Source organism: Mytilus edulis, chromosome 7 (genome assembly GCF_963676685.1).
Source record: "Mytilus edulis chromosome 7, xbMytEdul2.2, whole genome shotgun sequence".
NCBI lineage: Eukaryota > Metazoa > Mollusca > Bivalvia > Mytilida > Mytilidae > Mytilus > Mytilus edulis.
The window spans coordinates 76,378,536-76,399,735 of NC_092350.1; the positions used below are offsets into that span (position 1 = coordinate 76,378,536).

Genomic DNA, 21,200 nt, shown 5'->3' on the forward strand with positions numbered 1-21,200 from the left:
AAAATAAGAACATTTTCCGTATCAAGTTAGTTAGTCAGATAAAACAACCGTACGATTGACAAGATATCGACACGCAATTACGACTACATCGGTTACTGTAGTTTTGGTCCTTTGTGGTTTATAGACATATCGTGATTTTTAATCGTAGACGATGACAAAATGGCGGAACGCAGAGAATTGATACTCAAAATTTAAAATCGATGGTGATCTCTTATCTAGCGGAATAAAACTTTAATATCTATAAATTTGAGAATTTTTATACAGAATGGACATAATATCATTTTTTGATTTTTTTGCGAAGTTTCCCTTTAACAAATGTATTCTATTTTGTTGTGTTGCAATGTCATATTTATCATGTGGTCTTTATCCAATAAAATAATTGAATTTTATATTTAATGTCTTGCTAAATAATAGGAAATATAATTCTAATAATCTACCATAAACGTCTTACAGGGAATGTTACTTCTGCTATAAAATAAGATTTTAAAACGAAAACGAATAAAAAATCAAATAAATGTAGAGGAATTGTCTTCATTATTGCGAAGATACAGCTTGCTATTTTATGAAAGAAATCGCAAGACGTGTTAACAGTTGTTCCTAACGTTCATCTACAAATATTAAAGTATTTCATCCATCACGAAAAAAAGATAAGTTTCCATTCGTTTGATATGTTTGAGATTTTAATTTTGCCATTTGATTAGGGACTTTCCGTTTTGAATATTCCGTGGGGTTCGTTATTTTTGTATTTTTACTCTTAAGGAAGACAGAAAGACAGTTTAGTCAATACATCTATTTTATAACGTTTTTTAAGACCTCTACACACATTGGTGAAATGGGTTTTTAACAATGTCATGTGTAGAGCACTGTGATATTACAGATCGGGATATCATAGTTAACCTACTTATTAGTAGTTTCAATTATCACATAATGAAATATCTCTGTTTTCTTTACGCTGGTGATGTTGAACAATCCCACGTCCATGCGTCCGTCTGTCCACTAGAGTCGTGAATGATTTTCCCATTCAAATTCTCATTAATTCTTTTATATTTTCAAAATGCATTAAACATATATATACTAATGGTGTACACGTTGCCATGACAATGAATTTCGTGAAATATTCACGAAATGATGGGAAGTTGAACTTAAATAACTTAAATAACTTTTGTTCGGATCTGAATAAACTCATCATATAGCACAAGCTTAAAATTTTGTACTGCAGTCTACAAAAGGCTTATCAGTGGCATAAACCAAAACGCCAATAAGGCCATATAAAGTACGAGGTTTAAGAGCATTGAGGATTTCAAAATGTTTTGCAAAGTACAGCGCTAGCTAAGGTAATATATTACTGGTCATCTTGATCCGTTATCTATCACTTTATATTAGCAATAACGGTACCAATTTAACTCACACAAGGTGCGTGATTCGACAATTAACCTGTGGTCAGCGATGTCAAGCTCAACAACTTAGATTTAAAACCGAGAAGTTTCTCTGATATCTGTAAATAGTGAAATAACAAAAAATACCAAACTCCGAAGAAAATTCTAAACAGAGGTCCCTAATCAAATGGCAGTGATTAAGATCATAACACAATGTTGAAGGCTGTATCACCTTTTTTTAAACATTATTACCTACTATGTCTGGTTGTTATGTTTACGCGTCGTTGTCAATATAATGGAATTTGATGCGACTGTCATACAATTGAGAGGTTTAGCTAGCTATTAAACCAAGTTCAATCCACCATTTTCGTCATAAGAAAATGCCTGTGCCAAGCCAGGAAAATTACAGTTGTAATCCATTCGTTTGATGTGTCTTATCTTTTGATTTTGCCATTAGGGACTTTACGGAGTTCAAAATTTTTGTGATTTTACTTCTGAATACCGAACGAGTTGGAAAATGTATATCCAATATATGCAGGTGGAATTAGTATATTTCTACTTATGTGGAGACAACTGACAAATTCAAAATTCAAATCATCTCGTTTGTCATAGATTATGGTACTGAGATGACCTCTTGTATCAAATTCGAGGTATAAGTCTATCATTTTGATGTTTGAATGTTTTCTACACCATGTTTTATCATTATTTTTCCTCGAAAACATATCAACGCTAACGTCATGCAGTGCTTTATGGCAATGTCGTAGATGTCTTAAGGTCATTTGTTCCGTTTAGTAGCTGTGTAATTGACATATCCCTCCACATCTCCAATTAATAAAATGTATTGTCGCTATGTTGTGCATTTTTCCTATGATCCTTTTTTGTGATAATTTTTCATATCATGCTACTCGCTTAAGATTGAAAATTATCGCTAGAAACTAAGGAGGCATGTGGCGTTGCTAATGAAATTGACATGAAATTCACAACGTCGTCATAGGTAAAATAGCGATAAACATATTATCATTGGTCATCTCAACGGTAATCTATAAATATAAATATGATTTGACGATTTTTTTTATTTTGCCATTACCCTTTCAATAAAACTTTTGTCAGAATAGCGTCATTGCAAATTTTTTATCCAGGGTAATCCATGATAAAAAAAAAATTGGAACGCAGCAAATTTCTATCAAGGATAATGGCGAACAGTTATAATAAAACATAAATAAAATGAATCATTAATCTAAGGATCAGTCTGAATAAATTGAAAGTGTTGAAATTGTATTAGGTCGAAAGTGTAAGCTGGTTTGCTTTACATAACTTTAACAATATCAATATTTCAGTTATTCTGTGTTATGATGTAATAAGAGGATTACGAAAATCATATACATATAGAATTAAATTAAGTACCATGATATGTAACATTTTTTCGTTATTGAACATTGAAGTGAAATAAGTCTAAGAAATACCATACATACATTCCCATATTGAATTTCCTAAAATAAAGTCAAACTTCATAGGTAGATGATTTTTGTTACACTTAAAACTGTTTTGTCTTAGAAACAAAAGTTCCTCCGAATATTTGGCCATCTTAGTATCGATCTTATAATGATACAGATGATGAAAATCAATGCTTCTTCTTCTATTGCAAACGACATAAATATATAAGAAACAATAATTTCTCAAAATACAGACTTTTTGATTATCATTTACAAAAAAGCTACAATATGTATTGAATCCAACATTTTTTTCAACATATATAAGGTCTAGGTTATTTTGTGAGTGGTCAATAGAACTGAGAACAAGGGAGTCTTCATTAACTCGTTGTTAAAACTTGTTGTATATATGGTTTTATGTAATTAGTAGTTTGGTTGACACAAGCTGCTTTGTACCTTTGATAACTATTGTATATAATGCTTTATACAAAAAAGATTATCGAATGATTTCATTTTAGTTGTCGCTGTTAAAGTACATTTTAAGATCCTAGAAAATTTAGATCTTGACCTATTGTATATCCACATGCATGTCTATTGTTGGGAGACCGAATCATGCAAAGGTTGACATTGTTTTTAGTTTCTTGTTTCGTTGTTGTGTCATCTCATCAAAGTTACCCCAAATCTAGTTGATGCACATGTAGTTTCAGATATGTTATATATTTCATTCATGGCTCTTTAAAGTAGTCAAGATTACTATAAGACCATATGAAACGCGCGTCTATCGCAAATACTAAATATCCATCCTGGTATATATGATGAGTTCAATCCAGTCATTAAAAAAACAGCACCAACGTCCCTTTTTACCTCCACAATATAGCATTTCAAGGATTTGTGAAAAATGTAAAGTTTTAGCTATTCGTTTAAAAGAAGAATACTTTGGTTACATGAAGAGGGTTGTTTTTTACTTAACACTGCACATTCATCCGGTACTAGCATCACTAATAAAATCTTCGAAATATTAGCATTATCCCTAATTTTTAGATAGTTTTTGACTAAAGTGGAAGTGGCTGCACTTGTTTCAGTCTGAAAACTTAAATATATATGATACATACCATATATAAAGATTGAGACTGAACACAAATGCGGCCACTTCCATTTTATACAAAACATATCTGAAAAGTGATGTATTGTGGCATATTTGATAGATTTTTCATATTTAAGCTTGCATTTAGGGGGTCTTTAATGACTAGACTCTTCAAATCTTTAACATTAACTAATTGAATCGACTGAAGAAGTTTTTTTAAAAAAGTCGAAAATCTTTCAGCCGATGTACTTTGAATTTTAGGTCAAAATAAACCCTTCCTTTAAAATACAATTTACATGAAAAATACTCTTCTGAAAAGTAAAATCACAAAAATACTGAACTCAGAGGAAAGTCAAATCGGAAAGTCCCTTATCACATGGCAAAATCAAATGACAAAACATGGACAACAACTGTCATATTCCTGAAACGATTTCATTTTTGCTATTTGGTTTTTGATCAATTTCTTGAAGTTAGTGACCTATAAATATGAGGAAGAGAATATAGTTTTAAAACGGATTACAATATGTATATAATTCAATTTGGTACTGGATTAAATTATCATGCACCATCTACTAGTATTAGATGATAACATGTTTGCATTAGTAACACAGTTTTTAAAGCTACAAGCTTTCGCTTAATCACCGCACTGAAGTAGCTTAATATGATATAACTAATATTTAAGGATATGTTCTGCATGTAATTGACTGCAATGCAACATCTGCAAGAAGTAAATGAAAACGATATGAATTTGTAAATATAAGTAATATTAAGTAGGTATAGAAATATATATTATATTCGGCTACTGCAATCGAATTCAGTTGTTCTCAAAATGTTGCTGCTGTATCAGGTATGTATTTATATTAATAGCCTAAATGATTAACATACAACTAAAAAAAAAGCGAAATATATTCAAATACCATTTTCACAAATTGTTTAAGGGTAATGTTAATAAAAATTAAAGTCCATAAATAATTCACTTTCTTATGCTGGCTTTTTTTTAAATGTTAAAGAAATCTGTTTTCTGTGTAATACTACATGTATCGCTCCCCTATTCATTTAAACCTGGTAAATACGTATTAAAGCTTAGCGGAACGCAACAAAACGTGCTTACTACGTAGCAAAACATATCAATACTTAGTGGAAACGTGGGTCTTCACGTACTAATACGCAGGATAACGTGATAAGAACGTGGCACAAACCTAGTAAAATCTAGCTTTCAAAATAACGGGACATTTTTATTCAAAACGTAGTTGAAAAATAGCATTTTCAAACGTAGTAAAACGTGACAGTTTGACTGGGGCTTAAAAGGTATCACCAGCCCAGTAGCCAACACTTCGATCGGTGTTGACATGAATATCAATAATGTGGTAATTTTTATAAATTTCCAGTATACAAAACTTTGAACTTTTTAGACGAAACGCGCGTCTGGCGTACTAAATTATAATCCTGGTACCTTTGATAACTATTTACACCACTGGGTCGATGTTACTGCTGGTTGACGTTTCGTCCCTGAGGGTATCACCAGCCCGGTAGTCAACACTTCGGTGTTGACATGAATATCAATAATGTGGTCATTTTTATAAATTTCCTGTATACAAAACTTTGAACTTTTTGAAAAACTAAGGAATTTCTTATCCCAGGCATAGATTACCTTAGCCGTATTTGGCACAACTTTTTGGAATTTTGAATCCTCAATGCTCTTCAACTTTGTACTTGTTTGGCTTTATAAATATTTTGATTTGAGCGTCACTGATGAGTCTTTATGTAGACGAAACGCGCGTCTGACGTACTAAATTATAATCCTGGTACCTTTGATAACTAATTAAACCTATAAACTTCATAATTATACGATGTTGTTGTCTACCTGGTGCTAGACCGATGTTTTATCTTAAAACACGATATAATTTTATAAATTAAATTAACGGTACCAATTTTCTTGCACCAGATGCGCATTTCGACAATACATGTCTCTTCAGTGATGCTCGTGGCCAAAATATTTGAAATCCAAAGCTTATGTAAAAGATGAAGAGCTATAATCCAAAAGGTCCAAAAAGTATAGCCAAATCCGTGAAAGGAATCAGAGCTTTGCATGAGGGAGATACATTCCTTAATTTATAATCATTTCTATCATTTTGTAACAGCAAATTTTAATAACACTAAAAAATCCGTATTTTCATGCCAGTCCCGAAGTACTGGCTACTGGGGTGGTGATACCCTCGGGGACTAATAGTCCACCAGCAGAGGCATTGACCCAGTGGTAGTAATTAAATTAACGGTACCAATTTTCTTGCACCAGATGCGCATTTCGACAATACATGTCTCTTCAGTGATGCTCGTGGCCAAAATATTTGAAATCCAAAGCTTATGTAAAAGATGAAGAGCCATAATCCAAAAGGTCCAAAAAGTATAGCCAAATCCGTGAAAGGAATCAGAGCTTTGCATGAGGGAGATACATTCCTTAATTTATAATAATTTCTATCATTTTGTAACAGTAAATTTTAATAACACTAAAAAATCCGTATTTTCATGCCAGTACCGAAGTACTTGCTACTGGGGTGGTGATACAAAGTTAGACTGTAAAAACCTGGAGAATTGAGTTTCTTTCTAAATAATTTAATTTTGGATGTAACGCGTCTTCTGATTGGCTGACGTTATTTTGTTATCAGCTCATAGACATAATTTAGTCATGTGACCGTGACATCATCAACGTTTTTTCATGGTTTTCTACGGTTTAAAATGGAATTTAGAATTAAATTATAAGAAATGACTGTAATATTTTTTCTGTCTATTCGAAATAACATAAAAAATGTTGTGCACATTGTTAAATAACCCGCTACGCGCGTTATTCAGTGTGCATCAATTTTATTTTTTTTTGTATTTCTTCATAGACAGAAAAAATATTACAGTCATTCCTTGAATGACCGATAGCCTCAGAATGCAATTGTATTTTCTATTTTTCCATTTTATGCAAACATTGTACCTTTATATGAATAATTATAACTCTTTTTCAATTTTGGCTTCTTTGCATAGAATTGACTAAGAGTAACTTTAATTGAAAAATTCGTCCGTAGACTCCTTAATAGAGGTGTTGCTTATTCATGATAATTTTACCTTATTTTTGACATTTTTGCTTATCATTTAGAAAACTTTAAAAGATAGAAAGACAATTAAATAGCAAAAAAAAAAAAATTGCCAAACCCATTAGTAGAATTGTAGGGGAGTCATTGCCCTTAAATGACACTCGGTGTAGTACCCCTTTGGAGGATAGGGGTGTAAAGCTAAAGCTAATCGGTCGAAACTGTAAACAAACAACTTTATCAGCAAAACAAGATCAACAAAAAAGAGATTGTGACATGAATTATGTTCTAGTAAGAGATAAAATTGTCCTGGTAAAATATATCTGGATGGACACATATAACTAGTAGAAAAAGTCCATGGTTACAAAATTTACTAGTATTTTTAGTCCGATGTTAGTAATCTATGTCCCCAGACTAATTTTCCTAGGAGTTGTAGTCCATGTCATTAATATTCCTAGGTAAAAACGTCCATGTCCTCTTTATAGGAAAAATATTAATGAATCAAATCATTTAAGTTTAAACAATGGAAACTTATAAGAGTTGTTTATTTATATTTTTAATAAAATGTATGTCTTCAGACTAATTTTCCTAGGGAATCATGTCCATGTCATTAATATTCCTAGGTAAAATCGTTCATGCCCTTTATTTTGTAATGTAAAAAAATGTTATATTTTGATATTGTTATATAGAGTTGTGTATCAATTCTTTTAATAAAGTTTATGTTCCCAGACTAATTTTCCTAAGAAATGTTGTCCATGTCATTAATATTCCTAGGTAAAATCGTCCATGTCGTGTATTTTAAAAGGAACGTTTTATGAAACAAATTATTTACATTGAAATGCAATTTTGATGATTTAAAATATTTTTTGGATCAAGAGCTCGGGCATTGACATGAATGTCCCCGGACTAATTTTCCTAGGAAATCATGGCCATGTCAATAATATTGCTACTGCCTAGGTAAAATGTCAGACCTTTTTTTCAAAAGATTAATAAAAATTTCATGTTTCAATATTCAGTTTACAGTTGTATATGAATATGTCCCCAGACTTATTTTCTTAGGAAATCGTGTCCATGTCAATAACATTCATAGGTAAAATCGTCCATGCCCTTTATTTTAAAATATCAATATAAATGTTATGTTTCAATATTCAGTTATAGAGGTGTGTATTATATTTTAATAAAATATGTCCCCAGACTTATTTTCCTAGGACATCGTGTCCATATCATTAACATTCCTAGGTTACAAAGTCATTTTTCTTTATTTTAAATGGAAAAAAATAATGAAACTTTCAAATCTTAACTAAAAATATGATTCTGTTTTAATTTTCAATAATTGTTATAATATAATAAAAAAATACTAGTATAACATATTAGGACAACTTTTACTAGGAAAATATGTGACACATATTTTACTACCTATGGACTTATTTTCCTAGGAATAATTGTCCTGGGACTTACATTCCTAGTAAAATAATGATCATGGACTTGTTTTCCTAGGGAAAAAAGTCTGGCGGACAGTTTTTACTACCGGATTAAATTTACTGTTACACTAGTCCGCAATGTTAAAGTGTGTCCATTGTTCACGACGCACATTGATGCTAGTAAACAAATTAGACGTAAATGCATATTTTATGCAAATAGTGCATCACAAAGAACCTTTTGACGGACGGCAAAGAGTTTTACTAACTGACAGATATTGTCAGCAGTGCTTTAACTCTATGCACATAAGGCAGGAGATATAGATAAAGGGTCCATCAAAATTCATAAGTTGGAAACAGACTTAAAACAACATCACGAAAAAACACAAACAAGCATAAAAACAACCAGCCTTCTTCAAAGAAAACTTAACACTGAACAACACTTACACCACCCAACTATGTCATTTCACAGATAATTAAAATTCAGTATGTCGAACTTGCTCAGAATAAATAAGTCGATTATGTATTAAGTATAATTCATGTCTGCTGTATACTATAGCTGTAGTACACGGAACAATACTTGCTGTCTTTGTTATTTGTTTACATATATATCTATGAAGTTATCTTATATTTTCTGCAGGTATTATGTGTGCTCTTTTTTGGAGTGGTTTATGTAACTTGTGGATCGGATCAATGTCTGACACAACCAGACTATCAGTCGCAAGGACTCGACTACAGCAGAGCAGCTGTACGGGGGGCAAGGTATCAAAAGTTATGAAATTACTACGACTTAGACATGACAGATAATAAACACAAAAAATCAAAATATCAAATTTACAAAAATAAATTAAATATCCGAAGAGATTTACAAAAGGATATCATTACAAGAAGAGCATAACATCTAAAATATCATAAATGTAATACTATACGAAATTGTCCATGCAAAGAAATATGTACCTTAATCCTATGATATTATATTTTGAGCGTCTGCTGCCTCAAATTTGGTACCTTAAATACTATTAGACTATATTAATAGATTTTACATTTCACTGGCGTATTACCACTATTAAAAATGTATGCTAATCGTTCGGGAATTGTTAAAGGGGCATTAACTACGATATATAAAAAATAATGTGATTTTTTTTGTTCAATCATTAATGAAAATGAAATAGTGAAATAACAATTTCCTTTTTTGAAGCCAATTCTGTTCAATTAAGTCAAAATAAGCTAAACAACTTCGCTGAAGAATAATTTAATGGCAAGTGAATAATTCGACCTCATTCAATCCGTATTAATGTGACCTTCAAATTAGCTGGAGATCGGTTACGCATAAATTATGCGGTTTCAGTTATTAAAGAAAACGAATGTAAAAGGAAAACAAGGGTAAACCATTTGACTGACTGATTCAATTAACAAGAGTCATTCTTATACATTTACAAACGATGATTAACATGTATCCTGTCTTATCATACATTAACTGCCAAACAGATAACAAACACTCTGTCCACTGCCGGTCCATATTTGTAAATACTAACGTATTGCCAAGTTCCAGTCCTTGATCCGCAACCCATTGTCTGCTCAAAGAAAGGCATGCACAACAGGATTAACTACGGTGCCGATCTAGAAATATCCATTGCACTAATAGGCTTTCTATGTTTCTCTTTGGAGATCATCCCAATGTTTAATCAAATGACGTCTAAACTAGAATACACACGATAGTAAATACAAATATGAAAAATATAACAAAGAGATAGCTAAATATACCATTTAATAACAATAAACATATGTACATATTATTGAGACCATGCATAGTAAATTGTTTATCATCGACTTTATATAACTTTGATAAACGTATGTTTCAAATCAAATATCAAAATTTGAGTCAATTCGGTGAATATGAATGTGACAGTTAATGCCCCTTAAACATCACTCTCAAGTGCTAATTGCAATTCCGCGAAGCAAAATTTTAAATTTTCGATGTTGTCTGATTTCTAAGTGCTTTTGTAATGTCTGGTCAATCTCTTTTAGCATCTGGGGTTTCCATATGTCATTATATTTTCCGCAAAAAAAATAATTCAGAAAGATTTTCAACATCTTTCGAATAACCCTGTCGCTATTTCTAGTTTATAAATTAACACTATTGGCAATTGACACAATCATACAACTTTAATCTATAATCACTGATTGTCTGATTAAAATAGCACGCAAATCTGTATATACTGGACAGTTTAGCAGAACATGTTTCTCGTCTTCTTTTATATTATTTTATTGCATTGTATACGAAACTGCAATCTATTTTCAACCACAATGCCTTCAAAATGACCATGCAGTTTCTATTCTAAAGGCGCAACATCACATTGAAATTTTACACTTTTATATTTACCAGGCAAATTCATACATTAATATTTTTTCTATAATCAAATGCGTTTTGTTTAAATATACTTTTTCACTTTTTTGGTCTTTTGGAAAATGTTGTTTGTGCTGTATTTAGACCCTTCTACGACGAAATTTGTTTTACATGCACACGTATAAAAATTGCGGTTTTTATCCAATGCAATCATAGGTTTGAACGTAGTTTTCAATTTAGACTTGTTTATATTTTTTCGTTTGGGCTTGTATCATATTTTCCCTCCGGTTTATGTGATCCGTTCATCATATATTGACTCTTAAAATTCAAGAGTCTATCTTAAATGGAGGGTAAATTATATGGCCTTCCAAATACCGTTTCGATCCCTAACATCACTGAAGAGACATTTATTGTCAAAATCCGGAGCTGGTGTACTAAAAAAATAACGACACCTTATGTTTGTGGCATAACATCTTGGCCACAAGTTTATTGTTTTTTGTGTAGTATTAAAGTTATATTAAGATCCATTTTGTTACATCTTGTGATCAATTTTATTTGGTGATTGCCAATGACAGTCAGCAAGATTACAGAACATCAGTTGTTCGACCTGTTAGTCAAATGCGTTTTGTTTAAATATACTTTTTCACTTTTTTGGTCTTTTGGAAAATGTGGTTGTGATGTATTTCGACCCTTCTACGACGAAATTTGTTTTACATGCACACGTATAAAAATTGCGGTTTTTATCCAACACAATCATAGGTTTGAACGTAGTTTTCAATTTAGACTTGTTTATATATATCCCGCTGAGGGACGAACAAAAAATTGTCAGTAGAAAATCTAACTCTAACACTGTTTGGTGTAATTTTCAGACTTATATAAATAGTTAAAACCGAACATCATGTTTCAAATTTAAAAACTTATTTGTCTCAGGGTATTGTTCCGATGGGGCTTATTTTGAAAGCTATACCCCTTACCACCGGTGTAAAATCTATCAGATTTATGAATAGATGGAATAATATTCTCCACAGTAGTTCCGTGAAATTGGTGGATCTATTTCAACGCTGAAGCGTCTCATAAACATTTAAATTTACAACGTACTTATAACCACCTTTACAACAAATCATGCCAAGAACTTTCCGGTCCTGAATTGCTCACCATCAACGAGCGCCTCCATGACATCCTACGCATTGAATCTCGGAAATTACACAAAAAACAAGTAAATAAATTTAAACGAGACGGCGTACTTTTGGACACTGGTGTAAGAGGGCAGACCACCTTAACTCTCAATCGTACCATCATTACCGGTAAAAAAAAAATCCCGGAATCGCCGATTCAGGAGAAAAAAAACAAAGTTGCATGTACTCTACAAACACTGTAGTCAATTTGTCTTCAGTTGCTTTGTCGGAGACCGAGACTAAGGTACTGTCAAAAGGTCTTAATTTTTGTCCCACGCCGGGCAAAATAGATTCTATTCTTTTGGAAGATGACCTAAACAAGCTAGCAAGATCCCTCAGAATCAATGAATATTTTTCTAAGAACACCTCAAAAAGTACCACTGATAGTGACACAAGTGATCTCGACTCAGCTGACGACCAAGAAGATGTCGATATTCCCAGATTCAGGAAAAAAAGTTCATGAATTCCTAAACCCAGTAAATGTGCAACTTTGGCATATATAATTGACAAAATTAAATCCGACGTAACACATCTGTCCACTGCCACTTCCCAAACATTCAGTAATTTATCGTCTGAAGAAAATGAAGCTGTGCGGAAACTTAAGAACAAAGACGACATTATAATAAAACCAGCTGATAAAGGAAGCGCTGTTGTCGTCATGGACAAATGTGACTACATTCAAGAGGCAGAACGTCAACTCTCTGATGAGAGATTTTATAAGAAATTAGACTCTGACCCCACCCCTCAGTTCAACAAAGAGATCACCACAAACCTGAAAAACATGTGTGAACAGGGACATATTGATGAAGACACATTTAAATATCTAAAACCTGAAAATCAAAGCCCGGGCGTTTCTATCTTCTGCCCAAAATACATAAAGTCAATAATGCAGGTAGACCAATTGTTTCTGCCAATGGCCAACCTACAGAGAAAATATCAGAAATTATTGACTTTCATCTGAGATCACATGTAGAAAATTTACCATCCTATATACAAGACACAACACACTATCTTAAGAAAATTGAATCTCTGAACCCTCTCCCACATGAAACGATCCTTGTCTCGCTTGATGTTACCTCCCTCTATACTAACATCCCCATGACGATGGTATTGAAGCCTGTAGGGAAGTCTGGAACTCTCGTAATACCTTACATCCACCAACTGAATGTCTCATCCAGCTTCTAACTTTGGTATTAAAATGTAATAACTTCACATTCAATGGTGAACACTTCCTCCAAGTTAATGGAACAGCAATGGGAACAAAGATGGCCCCGTCTTATGCCAATATTTTTATGGGGAAATTAGAACAGAGAATTCTCAATTCATCTCTTCATCAACCCCTCTCTTGGTTCCGATTTATCGACGATATTGACATGAAGTGGGACAATACTGAACAAGAACTAAATTTGTTCATTCATCATGCCAACGATGCCCATCCCTCAATCAAATTCACATATGAAATATCTGACTCTAAGATCACATTTCTTGACACTACAACGCAATTGAGGGATGGAAACATATTTACAGATCTGTATTGCAAGCCCACAGACAAACATCAATATCTATCTCATTTGAGTTGTATCCTAAATACTGCACCAAGAGTATTCCCTACAGCCAGGCCATACGAATAAAAAGGATTTGCTCCACCAACGATATTGCAAAAAAACGTCTACAAGAACTTCGCGGTCACCTTAAACACCGGGGCTACAAAAGAAAAGACATTGATAAAGGTTTTTCTCGTGCTAACAACATCAGCCGAGATGAGCTTTTACAATATAAAGACAAAATACAATATAAAGACAAAAAGGTCAACAAGAGGGTGCCTTTTGTGTTGACTTACCATCCAAAATTTAACAACTTATCTCACCTAATCCGCGAAAATTGGAAAGAGATCGAAAACATCCTAAACTATCCAAGATCTTTCCCGAGCCACCTGTACTGGCTTTCAGTAGGCCCAAAAGCCTTAAAGACTTGCTGTTGAGAGCTGACTTATCCTCTCAAGCAGGCTCTTCATCTGGGGGCTCTTGCAAGGGTTGCGGAAATAAACGATGTCTGACTTGCAAACAAATACTGGATACCCAGACTTTTAACAGTCACTCCACTGGTACAGAATGCACCATATTTTGCAATGTTAATTGCAAGACTTCAAATGCTGTGTATCTCTTACAGTGTAAATGTGGTAAACAGTATGTTGGCGAGTCAGAACAGCCGTTTCACAGACGAATGAACGGCCATCGTAGCGACTACCAATGCAAGCCAGACCTCCCTCTCAGTCGACATTTGAGAACCCCTGGCCACACTAAGGCAGATCTCAATCGACTGACCATAAAAATCATTGACCACAACTCTGCTTGGTCTATGGAAGATAGACTCGCTAGGGAAAGGTTTTGGATAAGGAAATTAACAACTTTGGCACCAAATGGGATAAATGAAAAGATGTAGTTCGACACCATGCAGTGCTTCACATCTGGGTTATATTACTTATTATTACAGTCTCTGTTTCTATTTCTTTACCTTACTCATCTCTAAAATAAATCTGTTGAAGATAACAATTTAAATTGCTTAATTTTTCGAGGGATGTATAAGTACCAAGCCACGTTCAACTAGTTTACTTTAGTCAAAATTTATTATTATATTTTAACGGCCGTTTGTTTTACACATCAGACTCTAATGTAACTACACTACCGTTGTCAAATCTGAAATATTTACACATTTAGATCGTTCAGTGCTGTTCATTTGGAATTCGTATTGAAGCAATCTTTCTTGTAACATCATAATTGTCGACACTGTTAAAGCTTTAGAATTGTGCTAGTTCATATCGCACCTTATTATTTTTCTTTAAAGCATATATTTGAACGCTCTAATGTAATTAGTCATATAACCTATGTCGTGTTTAACAAATTTTTAGAATTGTGCAAGCGTCTTACCTGATGTTCGGTTTGACTTTTTTATTGTATAAATTTCAAGATTGTAACAGCTTAATCTAACTGTCTAAGTAGACTGATACACAACATCACAATCATATATACCGATGAAAGATATCTGTTATCCGAAATATTGTATTTGGAGTTGTTGTGTACACTTTTTTAGGCGTTTATATAATTTATTTATTGTGTACATAGTCAACGATTTTTCCCACGTGGGCGCTGAATCGTTACAAGTAACACAGTTTTGATGTTACAAGAAACATTGCGTCAATAAGAATTCCAAATAAACAGCACTGAACGGTCTAAATTTGTAAATATTTCAGATTTGACAACGGTAGTGTAGTTACATTAGGGTCCGCGATGTTTTTAAAACAAACGGCCGTTAAAATATAATAATAAATTTTGACTAAAGTAAGCTAGTTGAACGTGGCTTGGTACTTATACATCCCTAAAAAAAATAAGCAATTGAAATTGTTATATTCAACAGATTTATTTTAGAGATGAGTAAGGTAAAGAAATAAAAACAAAGACTGTAATAATAAGTAATATAACCCAGATGTGAAGCAAGATAAGTTTTTTATTGTATAAATTTGGCGAGGGAAGAACAAAAAATTTGCGAAAGCAAATTTACAGATCTAACATTGTTGGGTTGATGTATAGACGAGTTGTATATACAAAATGTACACAGCCATGTATCACCATCATTGCTGGTGATCCGATGGATTAATCTGTTGTAGAGTTGTCACTGACTCAGACGTACTTATATATATATTAGATATTCGTAGTTTTACTTTGTTCATTTCACATTAAGCCAGAGAACCATTTATCTCTTTATCTACAACCATCGTCATTCCCCATCTGTTTAATTGGTGTTTTTTTATAAATATTAATTAAATCAAAATTGTGTTTTTTTCTATAAATATCAGTATTACAAAACAACTTCATATTAATTTCTGTAAATTTTTCATAATTCATAGTTCTAGTTTCAAATTAACTATAACATCACTTGTCCTCCATAAGAAAACCTTTTTATTTAGTCTACACGGCGAGACATTTTCGTTAAATGAATATGATCTAAAACTGAAGGTCCTCTGAGATATATAATACAGAACATCCAATCCATGATACTTCTGTCAAAAGACGAGTTTAGGCTTCAGATAAAGGCCGTTCTATCAATGAACCAAAAACATAGATATTGTGAATTTAATAATATCGTATGGAAATTTTTATTGTGTTTTTTTTTTTTTTTAAAGTGTAAAACAGATAGAACAGTTACGACAAGGGAGATCATCGGGTATCGATGTAAGAGCAATGTTGAATCGTCTCAAAAAGTACTGTTATAAGTAAGTATGCTTTTTTTTTAATCATGTATAAATATGATAATTTAGGTGACTCTCTTGAATTTTCTAAAATGTTCAGATTTTAACTGTTTTAAAACTGACCTTATTAGAATAAGGGGTTGTATGATCGACATTACAATTCCATGTTCAGCCCTCAGCAACGAGAAAACCATATCATTGTAGACATTAATTATACTTATACTAGAATAATTGAATTGTTTTTGGTATTTTCTTCTTTTTTTAATATTTATTTTGGCTTATGTTGGTAATGAGTTGTCGTGTAATAAATTATGCAATGTTAACTGTTAAAACTTTTGCTTTTAGCTTTCGGTTCACTACGCTACTCATAGTATTTAATCAACGAATACAGATAGAACACTGAAAAACTACCAATGACTTTGAATAAGATCATATTTTTATAGAATTCACTTCTCAAGTATAAAACTAGAAATTTAGTCTGGCAAATTCCAACACTAATAAACCAAATTGAGCGCAAATAAACAAAACAGCGAGCCAATGTCTGTGTGAATAATGATTTACTTTGGAGGCGCTAACACACATTTGGAGTAGCTTAACATTGGCTGTAATATTTTGATACTAATTAGGCATGTTGGTAGCGCAAAGGGAGACTCCTTTCGGGGCTTCCTCATATAGATAGATAGATGGATAGATAATTTTATTAACCAATCATGGTGCCCAAAATTTGAGCTATACAATCAAATGAATTACAAAATAAAGCACAGAAAATGATTATCATATATAAGATACCTAAATCTGGCAATTTAAAGTGCAAATTGCTGAATATAAAGATAGACTATTAAAAATAAACAGATGAATTTAATTCTAAAGCATAATGGTTTCTTAGAATGGTTATGATAACATTTGATTAAAAAAATCAAATCTTAGTCTAAGATTTGATTTTTTAATCCAATGTTATCAATAGTGAATAAATGAATATTTTAACAAAACAAATGACTTACAAAAGCATATATAGTATATAGGTAATTAATATCATAACACGCCTATGTGTTGTTTTATTTTTATGTAGAAGCAATTTTCGTTCCTCCAATGTTAGACATAACGATTACAAACGTCTAAAACTATTTTCCGTCCAGTTATGAAATCTTTTATTTAGTCGGTCAGTGTTCAAATACCTGAAATGATTCCAATGATTTATAACGTTTTATAACGGCTCGCCGCTGCCTTACACGTGGTTTCCAGGCTGAATCTCCATTCACTGCTACGTTAGGTGTATACCGTCCGACTCCCCTATAAAAACGAATTGCTTTATTTTGTATCGAATTTATACATACAAATGCTCTATATCCCAACACTGCCGCTCGTAGCCAAATGAACTCCAAACAATCGAGTCGTATAATTTTATGAAAGAATCAAATGGTAGTCCTCCAAAGGATTTATATTCAGATATCACTAGTCCCAATGCACGATTTTTGGAATACTTCCAAGCTGATTAATGTCATGCTCTGTTTTTTAAATTGTATTCATTTTTTTTTTATGTAGAAGCAATTTCCGTTCCTCCACTGCCAGACATGACGATTACAAACCAGATACATACACAGAGCCACAAAAAGGACAATGGGTTGTTACTTCATTATGCGACTCTAAACCTACTTCTACTACGTTTAAAGGAAAATGGGTAGATAAATGTTATCTGTACCGTGAGTGGAGGAATTGGGTGTGTCCACATGTTAAGTGTAGCCAGAGGTGAGCATCTGTAACTATGGTAACATTATTCAAATATGAAATTTGTATTTTGTTTAAAAGTTGTATGCACAAGATTTAAAGTCGCGCGTGCAAATATTTAAAATTTCAACTACTTTTCAAAAACTTTTTGATCTCGTTACTTCTATAATTGATAAATCAACGGTTGAAGCGGAGATATATTTTGTTTGTTTTGTCTTTTGATTGCTACATTTAAGTGACGACCACGTACCCAGATTTGTTTTCTTTCTTATAAAAGTATTTTGAAAACTTAGTACTGTCAATTCTGACTATTTGATATTAGTTTAAGTCCGGTGGCAAATATTTCATACAAATTTAAGACCATTATGATTATCTATTCTGTAACTAAGATTATATGATAGTTAAAGGAAGGCTTAAAACTTTCCATCTAAATTTTCATTTGCTATATTTTAAGCACAGTAACATCTGATGTTCTTGAGACACCGGACAAATATAAATAATGTATTTTCTTTCTTTTATTTTAGGTTGTGTAATGGAGTAAAAGCACCAAATTTGTACACGTGGTATGTCTGTCAACCTGACAGTTACTATTATATAGAACTACTGCTGGCCTGTTATGTAAATAATAAATGGGTTTTAAAAACCAAAAGGGTTTGGTTCCCGCGGTGTTGTGGATGCAAGAAATATTCATGGCAATGTGTTTGAGACATAAATTTAGAACAATTATCATGATATAAAAAAAATTAAACTTACAAACGACTTGTTTTAACTTTTATATATAATTTTACCCTACTAAGCAGTCACCAAAAAAACTGTTTTCTACTTTCTTCATTGAAGAGAGATGAAAGTTACGAAAGGCCCATTCAAACTAATAAGTTAAAAATAAACAGTGGCGCAAAAAGACAAACGAACAAACAAAAAAAAAAAACAGTTCACAAAACACATCATACAAAACTGAAGACTTAGCAATTAACACGAAACAAACAATACAATAAACTCTACCAAGTAGTAAAGAGGTGAGACTCTAATAACGTATTTGCTTTTGCTGCTATTGCTGCTGTTGTACATATTGTCATACGCGCATGTATATATGATCTAATTGATTGCGCGATTTGTTAATATAGTGTGTGGACTATCGAACAGAAACACGCAGACTGTAAACAGTTTTTACAATTTTTCTCATCCTTATATCGCGTGTAAAAGAATTTCGACATTTTGATATTGTGCAATAACGATGTGTAACAAATTGGTGCAAACTAGAACAAATCAACAACTCAATTACTAGAACATAATATTATGTTCTGAAATAAAAAGGCAACTGAATGAACGTGCTAAATAGGGACTTTCATTGGGAAAAGATGACATTCTTTGGTATAAATGGAAAGACAGAAATGTTGCAGTGCAATTGGTTTCTATTACTGACTCTCAAACGAATTATTGCTGGGTTTGTTCGGAAGTGCAAAGAGTGTCACGGTTATTCTTGATACTGATACCGATTGAAGATCCTGACATACTGTACAATTTTTAGCTTGTTGCATTGTTGCATTCACTTATTATGGTGAAGTCCAATTATGTTTTCGCTTACTCTTTTAGTTGGCATCAATTTTGCCTAAGTCCATGACTTACTATGCTGCCATACTGTGTTGAATAAAAAATGAATAAAAATATAACAAAAAGACCGAGCCGCTATGAACACTTTAAAAATTTCTTAGATTGGTCGCATCGTTTTCCCACCAACAGTCGTTGATTTAAAATACAAATGTTTCCAATAACGGGTAATAAAGTTAGTCAAATCTCCATATATTCAGTCAAATGTGTTACTAGTATGCATTTAAAGGGGTATGGAGGGGATTTATAAATAAGGAATGATGGTCAAAATGCACAGATGAATCGACCAAAAATAGAAAAAATAGAAAAAATATACATTAAAAAAAATGAAAACAGAGAATAGGGGGGTGCTAAAATAGAAAGAATAGTGAATAATTGACAAACAAATATAAAGAATAGAGAACGATGACCTAGAAGCAGTTCGTTCTTATGTTGTACTGTAATACGACTGTCCGAGGTTAGGGGGAGGGTTGGGATCTCGCTAACATGTTTAACCCCGCCACATTATGTATGTATGTATGTGCCTGTCTCAAGTCAGGAGCGTGTAATTTAGTTGTTGTAGTTTGTTTTTTGTGTTACATACTTGTTTTTCGTTCATTTTTTGTATATAAATGTTTTCTCGTTTGAATTGTTTTACAGTTTCATTTCGGGGCCTTTTATAGCTGACTATGCGGTATGGGCTTTGCTCATTGTTGAAAGTCGTACGGTGACCTATAGTTGTTAATGTTTATTTCATTTTGGTCTCCTGAGGAGAGTTGTCTCATTGGCAATCGTACCACATATTCTTTTTTTTTTATAAAACAGAAAACTAATTTGTATTGCAAATTGGGTTTTTTTACACATGTACACGAAGTTTTCCCGTTTTTCCGCGGTTCATATACAATGTTTTGGATTCATTTGTACACAAAATGACACTTGTGTTGAATTTACTTGCATGTAATATTTTGAACATCGAAAAAAGACAGGCATTATGTGTGTTAACCAAATTGATATCATTGTGTGAAAAATCTACACGAAAATCCATATTTTGGTGACATAAATCAATCTTTTTTAAAAACCTGGTCTGTTAATGGGTCGGATGTATAAAACCCGGTCTGTTAATTGGTCTGTTAAGAGTTATGAATGACAATAAAAGTATAATTTTATTACTATATAGTGTGTTAATTTGGTAGGCTCAAGACGAGCAGCTAAAATATACGGAAACAACACTTGAGCAATGGAACATAAAATATATACGGAAACAAAACATGAGCATTGGAATATAAAATATACGGAAACAAAACACATGAACGATTAACAATTTAGGCAATGGATATTGAAAATTGATAAAAGTGGTTTCAAAAAGTGTTAAATTAAAGTAAAATTAATTTTATCCGAGAATGGTCGCATATATTCTGTGGATTCTGTTTTATTGTCATGAATGACACCAATTTGTCATCTACATTGGTAACCAGTATATAAATCAGAGATTAACGTCGTAATGTAACTAAACATCAGTAAGTAAAAATATATTGGGATGTCTAAATATAAAGAATAGAGAAAGAATAATGAGTAAGATAAATAAAATGTATAGAAAAGTAACATAACAATTTAAAGAATACAGAAATAATCAACACCCCAATCCGGACCCTCATGGTATACACGAGTATCTGGATGGAGATACAGAATATAAATAAAAGATAAGGACAGTAGAGAGTGATGCATTGCTAAAAAA

At 32.5% G+C, this 21,200-nt stretch overlaps 1 protein-coding gene across 1 annotated transcript; it reads left to right on the forward strand.

Annotated features, from left to right (window-relative positions):
- Positions 1 to 4,575: 4,575 nt before the first annotated feature.
- Positions 4,576 to 18,634, forward strand: LOC139482220 (uncharacterized). The gene is made up of 5 exons (XM_071265951.1): positions 4,576 to 4,737; positions 9,026 to 9,147; positions 16,088 to 16,177; positions 17,696 to 17,899; positions 18,403 to 18,634. The coding sequence occupies exons 1-5, from the start codon at positions 4,720 to 4,722 to the stop codon at positions 18,581 to 18,583; spliced, it is 615 nt and encodes a 204-aa protein (XP_071122052.1). The 5' UTR covers positions 4,576 to 4,719; the 3' UTR covers positions 18,584 to 18,634.
- The last annotated feature ends 2,566 nt before the right edge of the window (positions 18,635 to 21,200 follow it).